At 35.2% G+C, this 14,408-nt stretch overlaps 1 protein-coding gene across 16 annotated transcripts in view; it reads left to right on the top strand.

The window, feature by feature from the left end:
• SOX6 (SRY-box transcription factor 6) overlaps positions 1 to 14,408 on the top strand; it is a 666,111-nt gene that overhangs the window by 251,999 nt on the left and 399,704 nt on the right. For all 16 annotated transcript variants that reach the window (XM_062196439.1, XM_062196440.1, XM_062196435.1 and 13 more), the window contains one exon: positions 13,582 to 13,822. In XM_062196439.1, the coding sequence (XP_062052423.1) occupies positions 13,582 to 13,822 (241 nt within the window). The remainder of the gene's footprint in view (positions 1 to 13,581; positions 13,823 to 14,408) is intronic.

Here is a 14,408-nt window from a genome sequence, read left to right on the forward strand (position 1 = left end):
TAGGTGTGCAAATAGGAACCTAGTAGACTCCATTAGTAAGACAGTGGATAGTCATAACTGAAAGAATTCTATGCAGTGATTCATGGGAATAATTGGATTCTCAATTCTGCTAGAGCTGCTTGTGATAACATGTTACCAGTACATTTAAATGAGAAATTTAAAGCAAATAGATATAAGGAAAGGAAGGGGGTGGTAGAGGCAGTGAGAGAAGTACAAGATACCAGCACTTTAATTCTTTGTGAATCCAGACTATTTAGTGTACATAAAAACGTGTAGAAATTTGGGTTGATGGTGAAAACTTTTCTTCAGCCTTCCTAGAAAATTAAAATTTATAAAAATCCATGTCTTTGTGTGGAAGGCTTTTCTATTTCTTTCCCTCAGAAGTTACAATGTATGTGATGTTGCATGTTAAATCAGATTTTAAGAATATGAAAATTACTCTGCAATCCTTGAAATCAACTCTAGATTGACAGCATATTGAATAATTTTTTCCCTTAAGATTAGCCTCAACACCTACTTTCATCAGGAAACAGTTCCAGTTGTGTCTGACATGTCTGTTGTGGTTTTTCTGGTCAGAGCTGGAAGGTAGAAACTATCCCCTTCTTCTCTGGGCCTTGAAATGAATGTCTATATAAGGATATAGTAAAATGTTGACCATTCAGGTTAACCAGAAAAAGCACATTAGGGAAAGCAAGGATAGTTACCAACCAACAAACATTTGTTAGAAAATTTATTGTATAAAAACTACAGCGAATTTACAAGCTTCATGTGCCAACAGCTTTTTATTACTTCCTCAACCCATTTTGTTGTCAAACTGCTTAGAATGAGAGTGAAATGGATTGGTTAGAGGATTATCTACTCCACTTTCTTCTCTCTCTCTTTTTATAATAAGTGTTAATTATCATTAAATATCTCCAACTCCAGAAGTAGAAAGGAAGGAAAAAGTAAAGATAGCAAATCCTTTTTTTGCTGTCAGACCAAGCTCTGATTAAATAAGTATTTAGAATATCTAACTAGAATATAAAATAAATATAAATATAAAATAAAAATAAAGTTCTATGGGCAGGATGGAAACTAGTAAAGAATAATTCAGATAATGATGTAAAATAGCTCGTTATTTATTTGGATTTATAAAACCTTTAATTGTAATAGCATCTACCTTACAGTTAGACCATTTGAATTCAAATTCTGCCTTATATATTTACTAGGTATGACCTTAGGCATGCTATTACTTTTTAACAAACAATATTATGCCTTTATTTCTGTGTTGTTAGACAAGAATAATGGCATTATCTAACTCCTAGGGTTGATTGGGAACTAAATGAGATAATACATGCAGCAGCACTTAGCACAGTGACTGGTACATTCTAAGCACCTAGTTTAAACAATTTGTCTTTTCAACTGTTTCTACAATATCCATCCATCCATCCATCCACCCAGTTAATATTTCTGACAGTGTAGATTGATGATTTTTCTGGCTTTCTTTTCTAGGGAATATGTAAGTTGTTAAAAATGTATTCATTTGGGACAGGAGAGAGAGAGTATGTGAAAGAATAGAGAAAGAGAGAAGAGAGCAAGTTCTCTAATTCATTGCTTTACTCCTGAAATGCCCATGTCCACCACATCCAGGGGTAGTCCAGATCAAAGCTAGGAGCCAGGAATTCAGTCTGAGACTCCCACTTGGGTGGTGAGGACCCAAGTACTTGAGCTATTACTTGCTGCCTCCCAGGGTGCACATTAGTAGGAAGCTGAATTGGGAGCAGAACCAGACTCAAATGCAGGCATTCTGATGTGGAATACAGGCATCTCAAGAAGCATCTTAATTTCTGGCCAAACATTCACCCCAGAATATGTGGAACTTATAAAATATGAAATAAACTTAATTGGCCATAGTGTATGGGAGAGAAGATAGCCCTGGAAAACCAAGTTATAACCAGAGAATCTAGTGGCTTTATTTTATTATTTTTATTATTTATATCATTTTATTTTAAATAGTTTATTTGAGAGGCAAAGAGAGAGAGAGCAAGAAAGAGAGCATGCTCCCATTTGTCTGTTCACTCTCCAAATTTCCAGATGCCCATATGGTTAGGGATAAAGCTGGGAATCAGGAACTCAATTTAGGTCTCCCCACATGGGTGACAGGAGTCAATTTACTTAGGCCATCATTGCTGTCTCCCAGGTTCTGCTTTAGTAGGAAACCGCAGTCAGAGCTAGGGAACAAACCCAGGCACTTTGATGTTGGATATGGGCATCTGAACTGCTAGGTTATTTAACGTAGCTTCTTGAAACATTATTCAGTATTTTTTTTTCACTTTAAAAAATGTTCAATTAATTGTTTCATTTATTTGAAAGGTAGACACAAATATAGGGAAAGACAGAAATTGGCAGACATAGAGAGATCTTCCATCTGCTGGGTTGCTTGTCAGATACTCACAATAGCCAGGCTGGATCATGCCAAAAACAAGAGTCAGGGATTCAATCCAGATCTTTCAGATGGGTGCTGGGGACTCAACTACTGAGCCATCACCTGCTATCTCACAGGGGTACATTAGTGGGAAACTAGACTTGTAACTGGAGCTGGGACTCAGACTCAGACACTCTGATATGAGATGAGCGTGTCCCAAGTAGCCTCGGAACCATTTAAAATCCTCTTTTTCTGGTTAAGTTATAGCACAATGAATTTATTTCTTTTTATTCTCTAATATTTAAATAATTGGGCAATGTTGACTGGGCATTTTCTTATGCAAAACATTGTACTAGGTACTTTCGTATTACAGAAACACCTAAGGTTTTGTTATTTTTTTTTCTTTTTTTTTCTTTTTGACAGGCAGAGTGGACAGTGAGAGAGAGAGACAGAGAGAAAGGTCTTCCTTTGCCATTGGTTCACCCTCCAATGGCCGCCACGGCCGGCGCACTGCGGCCGGCGCACCACGCTGATCCGAGGGCAGGAGCCAGGTGTTTCTCCTGGTCTCCCATGGGGTGCAGGGCCCAAGCACTTGGGCCATCCTCCACTGCACTCCCTGGCCACAGCAGAGAGCTGGCCTGGAAGAGGGGCAACCAGGACAGAATCCGGCGCCCCGACCGGGACTAGAACCTGGTGTGCCGGCGCCGCTAGGCGGAGGATTAGCCTGTTGAGCCAAGGCGGCGGCCAGGTTTTGTTCTTATTCTTTAAAAGTTTGTGATCTGGTTGGGGTTACTTGTATACTATAAAGATGTCATGCATTTTAAAGTGATTATGTAAGGTAACAAGACATAGTGACATATAAGAATATATATGTGATGTGCAAATGACACACAAGGCATAATTTGTCAGAGCACTTACTAGAGGTGAAGAGAGGTTACCTAGAATAGTCCCAGTTGGCTTCCTAGTGATAAGAAGGGAAAGTGAGGCAGATAGAAAGAGAAGGCAACAATAAATGAAATTTAATTATGTCAGTCTAGTTAGAATAGGAGACGAGAGTGTAGACTCCAGGCAGATAAGTTGAAGAAGGCTGGTTGGATCTGGATGAAGGGCCTTGAGTGCCAGGGTTAGGAATTTGGGTTTTGTTTTGTCATCAGCTACAGGAAGGTGACATGATGGAGAGAGTGATGGTGAGATTGATTTGGAGGGAGAGGTACTGAAATTAGTGAAACTAGTTTAGAATCTGTTGTGGAAGTTTAGGTGTGATGTGTGATAAAGGCTGTACTAAGGTAATGATGAGTGTGGTAAGAAGGATGAGCAGCAGAAATATTAAGGAGGAGCTGCTGGAACTTAATGTCAGGCTGTGCGTGAGGAGCAAGGGTAAAGAGGAGGAAATGGATAGAATGTTCACACTTTGTACCTAGATTACCCTGGGAATGATACTCTCTGTGGTTGTGGATGAACAAAGGAAAATAGTGAGAAAAATAATGACAAATCTAGTTTTCAGATTTATTTTAATACAACATTGCAGAGTATGATTTGGTGTAAATGCTTCACCATCATTTGAGGACTATTATATTTCAGGGAGATAAATTCTAGGGATATAGATGTAGTAAACATGTAGCTTAGATGTAAAATAATCAGATATTGGGTAAAATGAGTATGGACAAAGAATGTTTATGTTGAAAGTATTAACATGTGAGTGACATTTTCTGGGTTATAGATTTATTTTAATTAAAAAAATATATTAGCTCATTTCTCTCCATCTGCCTTTTTCCTTCCAATATTATGAATCGTTGACAATGTGTTGTGCACTGTGCTGGACAATGATGAAACAGTGACGAGTAAGACAAATATGATCCCTGTCCTCAAGAAACATGTCAAGTTTTTCTTTTTATAATTAGACAAAATCTTTTAATGATTTCTATTTTATTCTGTTTTCTGTAAGCTTATGATAATATAAATGCAAACATTTTCTCTTCAGGGTTTGGAAGACAAGAGGTTTCTTTTGCTTCCTCTTGTTGATACTTTTTATTATTACAGCATTGTAGGGAATACTCTGTAGGAGTATCATTTCTGGAATGGATTACACTACTCAGCATCAAAGTTCAAAAAGTGCTGACTACATCCCCTCTGTAGGGAGGTTTGTATTGTGTCAAGCTTGTAAGGAAGGTCTCTTGGAAATAAAGCTTATTATATTACTTGAAAGTTACCAGATCAAGGAAAAAATATATTTTCTTAAAACAGTTTTATTTCTCATATCCAAACACATCTCTTAATTATGTGAATTTTATCTTAAATCACAATACAACTTGCAACCAGAGGTCAGACTTCCTCTTTCTCCTGTCTCTCCCTATTCTTTTTCCAGCTTCTTTTTTTTGCCACTAAGACCATGCAATGTAATCCTTTCACTCTTTCCTTTACCATTCTTGAGCATAATAGAGGAATGGAGAAAGAGAAACAAAGTATAGGACTGACTGGCCAGTCCGTATTTCTATATATACAATGAAAAAGTCATTCTAAGGAATGAGATATCTGATTATTAATGCCTAAATTTGTATTCTGAGGTTCAAGCTCAGGGAACCCAATGTTTCGATTGACTGTAACTAGTTCCATTTTCACCTTGGTGTGGTGCCCACCATCCCCTCCTCACTCCAAACCGCTCCATTTTTTTGTTAGGTGATTATAAATGATACGATTTAGCGCAGAGGTATCAAGTAAAAATAGTAATTCAGCATTAAGTATATGACATGTTTTTCCAATAAAAATAATGAGGGACCTTACTGATGAAAGGAAAAAAAACCCTAATGTTGGGAGGATTTTGAGAATGAGAAAGAGTTTTTGGCATGTATGAATGTTTTTAAAGTGAAAATTTTAAATTTTGAGTTATAGATATAAATAAAATCACTTTTATAAGAGATCATTGAAAAATCAGTGTTTTTGGAGCACCATCTGCATTGATGCTATTCATTTTCATTTGATCATAGATTCCTATATCTCCTAGTATGGGAAAACCATGTCAAACTTTCACTGCTTTCATACTAACCCAGTCTTGGGTTGTTGAGATCATTTTGATAGTGTGTCAGTCTGGTTACTGGATTTGGACAGAGATTCAAGATGCTGAGTGGTGCAAAAATAATTGTGGGGGCCGGCGTGGTGGCGCAGTAGGTTAATCCTCTGCCTGCAGCGTCAGCATTCCATATGGGCACTGGTTCTAGTCCTGGCTGCTCTTCTTCCAATCCAGCTCTCTGCTGTGGCCTGGGAGGGCAGTGGAAGATAGCCCACGTCTTTGGGCCCTGCACCCATGTGGGAGACTGGAGGAAGCTCCTGGCTCCTGGCTTTGGATCTGCATAGCTCCAGCCGTTGTGGCCAATTGGGGAGTGAACCAATGGCAGGAAGACCTCACTCTCTCTCTCCCTCTCACCATCTGTAACTCTACCTTTCAAATAAATAAATAAAATCATAAAAAAAAATTGTGGATAGGTTATCCACCCTTGGTTGTTTTCTAGACTTGATTAGAAAGAGTGGATTGATTTAGTAATGTGGATTTTCAATCTCTAGAAAATAAAAGCCACTTTAGATAACAAAAATAAAGCATAACCTTTTAGGAAGAAATTAAGACAAGACCTTTTGAGGTTGGATCCTACCTGTCCTTTTTAACCTCCAGAATGGTTTCTTGGACAGGAAAGCAATCTCTGAAAGAAGGATTTTTAAAATGGACATGCTGCTGACATACTTAATGTTATCAGTCCACATGGCAGTGATCTAATTTGCAGGCCTTTGAACTACGTGTTCATATAATGCTTTTATTGGTATATGTATTCACTTTCCATGAATTGGGCTTTTTTACTTTTAATCTTTATTGAATGTAAGACTAATAAGTCTTATTGTTAAATAACATAAAGATTGCATCATAGCAGCAAGTACTAAAATGCACTCCTTTTTGGGGGATGCCAGATAAATGTGTTTACTCTGTAGAGAGATTTAGATTTGATTTTTTGTTTTCTTCATGGTAATTATGTTTGCACTTTGCTGATCACTAGTTGTGCATTATTACAATGGAAGGTGACAATTTGATTGTCTTCAATTGGAGAAACAAGTAATTTTATATTCACTAAGCTGTCAGGTAACACTAACTCACAGGACTAAGAGCTCCTGGCAATGCGGCTTGGCACCTATATTTAACTGCTTTGATGCTTGTGTAACCTCTGCTGAATCTGAAATACTTTGCCTCCTGGAAATGGTTTTCAGGGCTGTACAATGAGGTTTTCATTAAGTAGACAAACTGAAAATGAACTGCAAAGCCAGGGTGGCTCCTCTCCTCCCCTTTCACCATCTCTCCTCCTCCCTTTTCTCCTCTTCCTTTCCCTTTCATTTTCCCCTCCTCCTCCCTTCTCTTCCTCTTCTCGTCCTTTTTTTTGATAGGATCCTGAAACTTATACCTTATTTCGTTAAATGAAAGAAAAGAATTGCTAGTTTGCTTTGCTTAGCTGATGGAGAACCTAAGAGATTAGCCGAGATTAGCTTCTTTACTTAATTTCATTCAGTGTTACCATGTATGAACTTTTATAGTTTGAGGCAGTCTATATAGTATGAATTTTCATTTTTCTTTTTTGACTGACAGTATTAAACAAAGTGAAAATAGAGATAAGAATGGAAAAGTATACACTGACAGCTTCCTATGCCTTTTCTCTGAGAAGCTATTGTTCTGGTTTATGATTTTCATTAATAATTGGATAAGATATTCTGTAATTGGGCTTCTATGGTAGTGTATCAGTTTCAAGCTGACAAAGATGTGTCTGTTATTCATGTTAAAAATTATGGTTCTCATTTCGTGTGAAGAGGAGATTCAGAGTGAACATATATAAATAAATTCATTATGCTGTTATTTTAAACAGCTTTCTTTCCCTCATGCCACATAGAGGTCTTGCAGTTGAGCTATGAAGTCATTGTACTTGATTAAAGATCTCTGTTGGTGAATATTTATAGTAGCCATTGTTTGGTTTCACTTTTATTGTTAAGTCACTGATTTTATTTATATACTCTGGGCTTGACTTTCCAAAGCAAAAGGCCCAACAAGTTACTGGGAGGATGACCTATTAAAACAAAACAAAACAAAACAAAACACCTCAGTATTATTTCTGTCAAACAAAAAAGTATATGTAGAGGTTATGTGAAGTCAAGTTGTTTCAATCCCCGGAAGAAACTGGATACTCAGGGACACATGTAATAATTATAGGTTTTCCATAGGCAGTTAGCAGGCCAGCCATTAGGCTGGTTGCCTGTCTCTTCAAGCAGATACTAACCAATTAGACAGAGGTGGTTACGTGATGTAACATTATCAGGAGAAACAATTCATGAGTCAAAGCATTCCAAGACATATGAGCTCTAGTCCAAAGAACAGTCTTAAGCTATATAAAGTGACAGCAATATTGTCAGCTAAATATAAACTCTAGAAACACAAACTTTGATGACTTGAGAGGAATCTGTTCCAGGTAGTCCCTATTAAATAAGAACCTCAGAGGGCCTTTGGATACAAATTTTGGTGCTTTAGTGTGAAAAATTAGAAGCCTTAGAGAAGTCAAAACCAATTGACCTAAGCCCTTTCTTAGGCGTACTTCAAGAATTTCAAGTGTATTTCATTTGCCTCTTCTCTATTGATATGACAGCTAACTCAAATCAGTGTTTTCTTCTAACAGATGTTGTTTCTATGTGTCACCACATGTGTTCTGAAAGAACAGCTACAAACTCTAGGATATAGGTTTACAACTTTCCAAGGAGCTCTGCAAGCAGTTGCCTTATTTTCCTCTGAATTTTTTTGATTGCTTATTAAATACATGGAAGAGAGAGAAGGATCTGGCAGATGTCCAGGAAAGTTTGGAGGTGGAGTGAGGAAGAGGGGATGGTAGTGCTGTAAAAAAAAAAAAAAAAAAAAAAAAAAAAAGAAAGAAAGAAAGAAAAGAGAAAAATCAATATCAACCTTAGACTTCCAGAATGAAGCAGGGAAAGTTTTAAAAGAAATATCTACATTTTAATGTCTAGAATTAGCCCCTCCTGCAAGCCTTCCTCTCCCCAAGATCCTTAAACGTGGGAATTAGAGGTACAGGAAGAGGGTTTTTAAATCATTCTTTGCCCTAGGCTGGGTGGACTGGCATCCTTTGTAGGGGTTCCTGGGCATTGTGCTTTTTGGCAACTGAACATATCTGTTACTCATGCTCCTTCAAATGAGAGTCACTGTTTTGTATTTTTGGAAAATTAGTTGTTTATTCCTCATACAGATCAAGTGCAGCATTAAATTAACAGTGAATTATATGACTTAACTAAGCCTACCTTGGTAGCCTGGGGCTGAACTGCAAAAATGAATGCGAATGTTGGATTGACCTTCTTATTTTTTCTATAAGTAAACCAACTGTTAAATTGTTGCTTTATGTTAAAAAACAGAACTTGTTTTGAATAAATGTAACACGCCTGAAAAGTGAATGCCATTTGAAAATACTTATAAAGGTATTGAAAATATTTTAAAAATATTATTTTGATGAACCAAGTGTATATAAATCCACAGTTATGTTAAACCAAATGATACTTTTGGGAGATGGATTTTTTGCTAAGCAATACTTTTAAAAAATGTGATGTTGCATGACTATGCTTTATAAAAAAATTAAAAGCTTAAAATTGTTCAAAAATAATCCTAACTTTTAAACTTATACAAAAATTAGCTTTTAAAAAGTTACAACATTAAATCAGAAAAGTTTTAAAATATATGATATAGAACATAATGTGTAGATATCCAGCTGCCTCATTATTTTATAAAATCTTGGGACAACTAATTTTGATTTCTTATTGAAGAACAGGCTGTAAACTTACTGTGTGAGTTTGTAATGACCTAAACATTCTCTCTGTACAGTGTTTTGGAGTAAAATAATCATCACCTTTCTATAGGCATTCCTACTGGGCTCCTAGAAAACATTATTAATCATTGGAGGCTTTATCTCCAACAATTTGGTTTCCCAAAGTTTTTCCCAATGGCCTCATATCCTGAGAATTCAGTTGATCTGTTGGGCAGAAACATTTCAAACTCAGGAAACATATGATGGGAATTTAGTTTTATGTGTCACAAAGATACTTAATTCTCTTTGGAGATTTTACTTGATAATAGCTATGCCCCAGAAAACCATCTTGTTTAACCAATGTGATAAGTTGACAATGTAGTTTTTCTCTCTGATTATAATGTACTCTGTGTAGTCAATACACTGGTACCATGTGAGTGTAATTTCCTCTTTTATTTTATCTCCAATGCACTGTATTATAAATAAACAGTTAAAAAAAACACCAAACAAATCTGTTGCATCTCCTTTTAAGATTGTACCACTGTAGACACTTGTTCTAGTAAAGTAGAATTGGGCGCATTTGATTGCATTTAAATTTTTCATGCTTCAGCAGTTTGGCTGGGAGCACAGTAAAGAAAAATCCCATGAGCGAGGATAGTTTAGAATAATAGAACTTGATTTTGTGTATTATAGCGGCAACATTTGCGCTGCTTTAGTTAGGGTTGTGTCAGCACTTCCATTATAAACCCCTGTTTTCAGGGGGTATAACTAGGGGATTTTTTTTAATACAAATTAAAAAAACAATTCATTTGAATGATTTTTAAGTCATAATAGTGCAAAAATAAAACAAAGTAAAGTCACATAGAAATTGATCATTTTCATGAGGATTTTGAATTTCTTTTGCTTATTACATGTGGCAGCAGCTAAAGTAAGGTGCTCTTCTGATACACTAGAGGATGTGTGAAAATTATTTTAATGGAAAATTACTTATATGAGCATTAAAAATAAGTGTGAGCCTCCTACATGACTTTAGAAACCATTTAAAGAAGTGCATGTTCAATTTATAGGTTTCTGAAGGAGAGAAGCTATGGTGTAGTGGTTATATAGTAAAGGCATTCTCAAAAGTCAAATGTCTGTAGCTTCTAGAATACAGTTTATTTGGTCTAGAAAAATGGCTTACAAGAATGAAGTGAATGAGGATGTAATCAGTAAATCAAAGGATCATTTAATAAAGTAATTTTACACAAAACCAGTGAATAGAGCCTAATAATCAGTGAATCTAAGTTTTATTTAATAAACTATGCATTAAAAATAATTTGTGCAAACTTTACTTTAAAAAAAAGACAAGCCGACAATGAAAAATCTGAAAAAATCCAACAATGTTACCAAAAGGAAATACTCAAGAAAATATTTTGCAAACAGAACGAAAATCATCTTTCGCTCTGCTAACAACATCTCTGAGATCTGTAATAAAGTAAACACAAGAAATTTAACAAAATATGATATGGAAAAGTAATTTTTGTAGAGAAAAATGTGAATTCCTTTGCTAAAAGGATGGCTATCCAAGTTGACTGTGCTTTCTTCCTTGGTCATTAACCATTGTTGTCTTACCACTCCTTGCTCATTTTTCCCTTAATGATGGTGTGAACTGAGGTTGAGCAGTCAGATCTAATATTGCATTTTTCTTGGCAGCCTCCCTTTTATTTGCAACCTTGATACACATTTGAATTTGTAGGTGCAAAATAAGAGACAGGTTGTGTGATGTTATAAATAGGTAGCTTTCCTGAATGGTCACTGGAGGAATCACCAGAAGACTGTTGATGAAGTAGAGGTGAAGCCTTTCCTCATTAATTGTATTCAGCGTGTAATTTCTAAACTTCCCTCTGAATTTTGATTTTCAATTAACACTCCCCATTTGAAGATAATTTTCTATTTAATGTAATTGCAGGAAATAATTTATTGGCTGATTAAGACCCAGGACCCAGCTTTCCTTAAGAAAACACTTTAACAAACCTGCCTTTAAACTCAACTCATAGGTTTGGACAGATTTAGTCTATTTTTACAGCTGCATAGTTGTGTTTAATTAGGATTGTGCACTATTGTTCACTGGTGCAGTTTATGGTTGAAATTATTCTTAAGAGACTGCTTTCACTTTGGTTTTGTGTCATGATTAATTTATATGACAGCAACAATCACAGATATTGCTATTGGAAGGAGGTAATTCACTTTATAATAAGAGGATGTTGTTGAGAGAGCTAAAGTCACTCTGAATCTTGGATTATGACTTTCAGTTGTATTTAACTCTTTTAAAAAGCAACAGTAAATTCATTCTTTTGTCTTTAATGTGAATGAGTGCATTATCGGTACTGTCATTATGTGAACTAAGAGAACATTCTTGGTGTTTGTGGCAAGCTCTTGATAAACTTGCAGATCAGCCATAATTTCCCTGGTTTTACTGTCGTATTTAAGGGACCAGCAATGGAAGCTCTACATTGATTCTTATATAGTTAGAAGCATACTTTGGTTGTCGGTTTTCGTAACTGTATTTATTTGTCCATTTGTTAATATTGGTAGAAATTCATCAAGAATATATTTATCTGATCTTTGATATTATATTCTTTAGGATATAGCATTTTTTGTCCTCACAGAAAATGAAGGCATTCTTTTTGCACTCCCTATCCCCTATTTTATTGTCTAGGATCAAGTGTAATAGGTGAAATTTTATTATTTGTAGAATGATTATTATAAGTAGGTATCAGCATTTTAATATGTTTCAAAGCACTTCAAAAGCCTGTAATACTTTTATTTAGAACTGTGCATAATTAGATTAGCTGATCTTATAATAATTTTTTTTCACTGTAGGATACTAAATCTGAGCCCCCTCATTAATTGTGAGAAATTTAGCATTAGCTGTTAAATCCTATGTGAAGCATGGGCTGCTACATAAAAACTACTGTTTAAATTGGAATTAACTTAATTATTTTTCTTTGCACTTGATATTTCCTTCACTGCAATATTCATGAAAGCATGTGACAGATTTGTAAATTTAACTGTTAATCTCAGATTTCTAGACCCTTTAATCAGTATTTATTTGTCTGTAGAAACAGTACTAGCAAGTTAATGATTTGCTAATTTGAAAAATGCTCATGTGGTTTCCTATGTTAACTGATTTGTGCATTTTTAAAAAAATGGTATGAAATCAATTAATGTTAAAGAGCAATTAAGGTGGAGATTTTATTCCTTTCATTACACAGCAGCTTTAGAACTAAAGATACAATAAACCAAAAACAATGCAAAGTTTTAGAAAAAAAACTCAATTGTTTCTTCTGATAAGTTACAAACTTAATGGTTTTATTATTAAGCATTTTCTGAGAAATTCATCCTGATAGAGTAACACTCTAAAAGTTTTGAAATTCTGTTTAATAATAGTGATATATTGATTGTATCCTTATAAAAGCACAGAATGGAGACTTTGTCATGCAGAGTGTCATCAGTGATTATTTGTAGAACATAGTGAATGTCCAGTGTTATTTTAGGAGGTTTTTAAGTATGCACAGAATTTACTTTACTATTTTCATAGTAATTGCATCGAGTCTTGAATGTGCTTTCCTACATGAACCAGAGGTATAGTTATTTCAGATACCCAATTCAAATGCTACAAAATTGCCTTAAGCCTAACATAACATTAGTCACTGAAACAATATGTCACAACTTATGTTACAGTAGTTGACACATCTTAAAGGTCTTTACAAAACCATCAAATGGACACTAAATAGTTTTAAGGCCTAGAACCAACAATACAAAGTAAACACTTAGAAGTCAGGACTAGATTCACTCAGAACCTTTATTACTGATTATTTACCATCCTGATTGTATTTTCCTACACAGACTTCTTTTGTTCCTAAATAAACCGTAGGAGAAATTTGGATATTTGTGCTTTCAAGTCATCATGTAATGTGGCTCATTTGCAGTTCATTCATTCATTGTTTTCATTGCTAACCATCAACCTAATTGCTCTGAAGAAGTTTATAATGTAGTTGAGAGAACTGGAAGAAAAAATATACACATGTATACAACTGTAGATTATGAAAACTTAATCCATAAAAAATTCATTTGTGGATTAGTAAAAGGAAAAATATGCAGCTATTACTGGAAAGAGGTTTGCTCAGTTAAAAGCAAAGAGAGAGAAAAGGACAGATAAGCCAGGAGCTGTTTCTTAGTGGTTTAGAGTAGACTATACATACCTCCAAAGAACTTTCCTTTTTCCTGAATTAATCAAATGCCAGAGATGGTTTACTTTTGTTGTTGTTGATGATGGCCCTTTTCATCCACAATGTTTTTCCTTTTCTGCAGAAGAATGTCTTCCAAGCAAGCCACCTCTCCATTTGCCTGTGCAGCTGATGGAGAGGAAGCGATGACCCAGGATTTGACCTCAAGGGAAAAGGAAGAGGGTAGTGATCAACATGTGGCCTCCCATCTGCCTCTGCACCCCATAATGCACAACAAACCTCACTCTGAGGAGCTACCAACAATTGTCAATACCATTCAACAAGATGCTGACTGGGACAGCGTTCTGTCATCTCAGCAAAGGATGGTGAGCTTTTAAAATCTGCCCACTGACACTAAGCGTGTTTATTTATATGTCCTTATATGTCCTTATTATAAATTGGTGTTTTAGGGAAAGCTGAAAATACATGGCATTAGAGTTGTTGTGTTACAATCTCCAGGTATATATATATATATATATATATATATATATATATATAAAAATATATATATAAAACTAATATACCAGGAAACTTCAAAAAGCTCATGGGAAGTAGAATTAAAGGATAAATTAATTTTTGTCTAAAATATTTTGAAATCCATGCTTTTTTCCCACAATATACATTGCCACAAACTTTTTGAACATCGTTTGTATGTGTGGATTTAAAATATTTTGCAGTAAAATAAATTTATTTAAATTCCATTTCCCATGAATTCTTTGAAGTATCTTTGCACTAATAACTGGGAAAACTTAAAAATGTTTTTTTTTTTTAATGGTTTCTGATGTAGTTTATTTCTATTATTAGGTCAACTTGCTAAAAGATACTTGATTTATTGGGGGTGAGATTTTGTTGCCTTATGCTCTGAATCACTGAGTTAAAGGAGGTGAACTTGGTAATATTACAAAATAAGTG

The sequence above is a fragment of the Lepus europaeus genome, chromosome 7 (genome assembly GCF_033115175.1).
Source record: "Lepus europaeus isolate LE1 chromosome 7, mLepTim1.pri, whole genome shotgun sequence".
Classification (NCBI taxonomy): domain Eukaryota; kingdom Metazoa; phylum Chordata; class Mammalia; order Lagomorpha; family Leporidae; genus Lepus; species Lepus europaeus.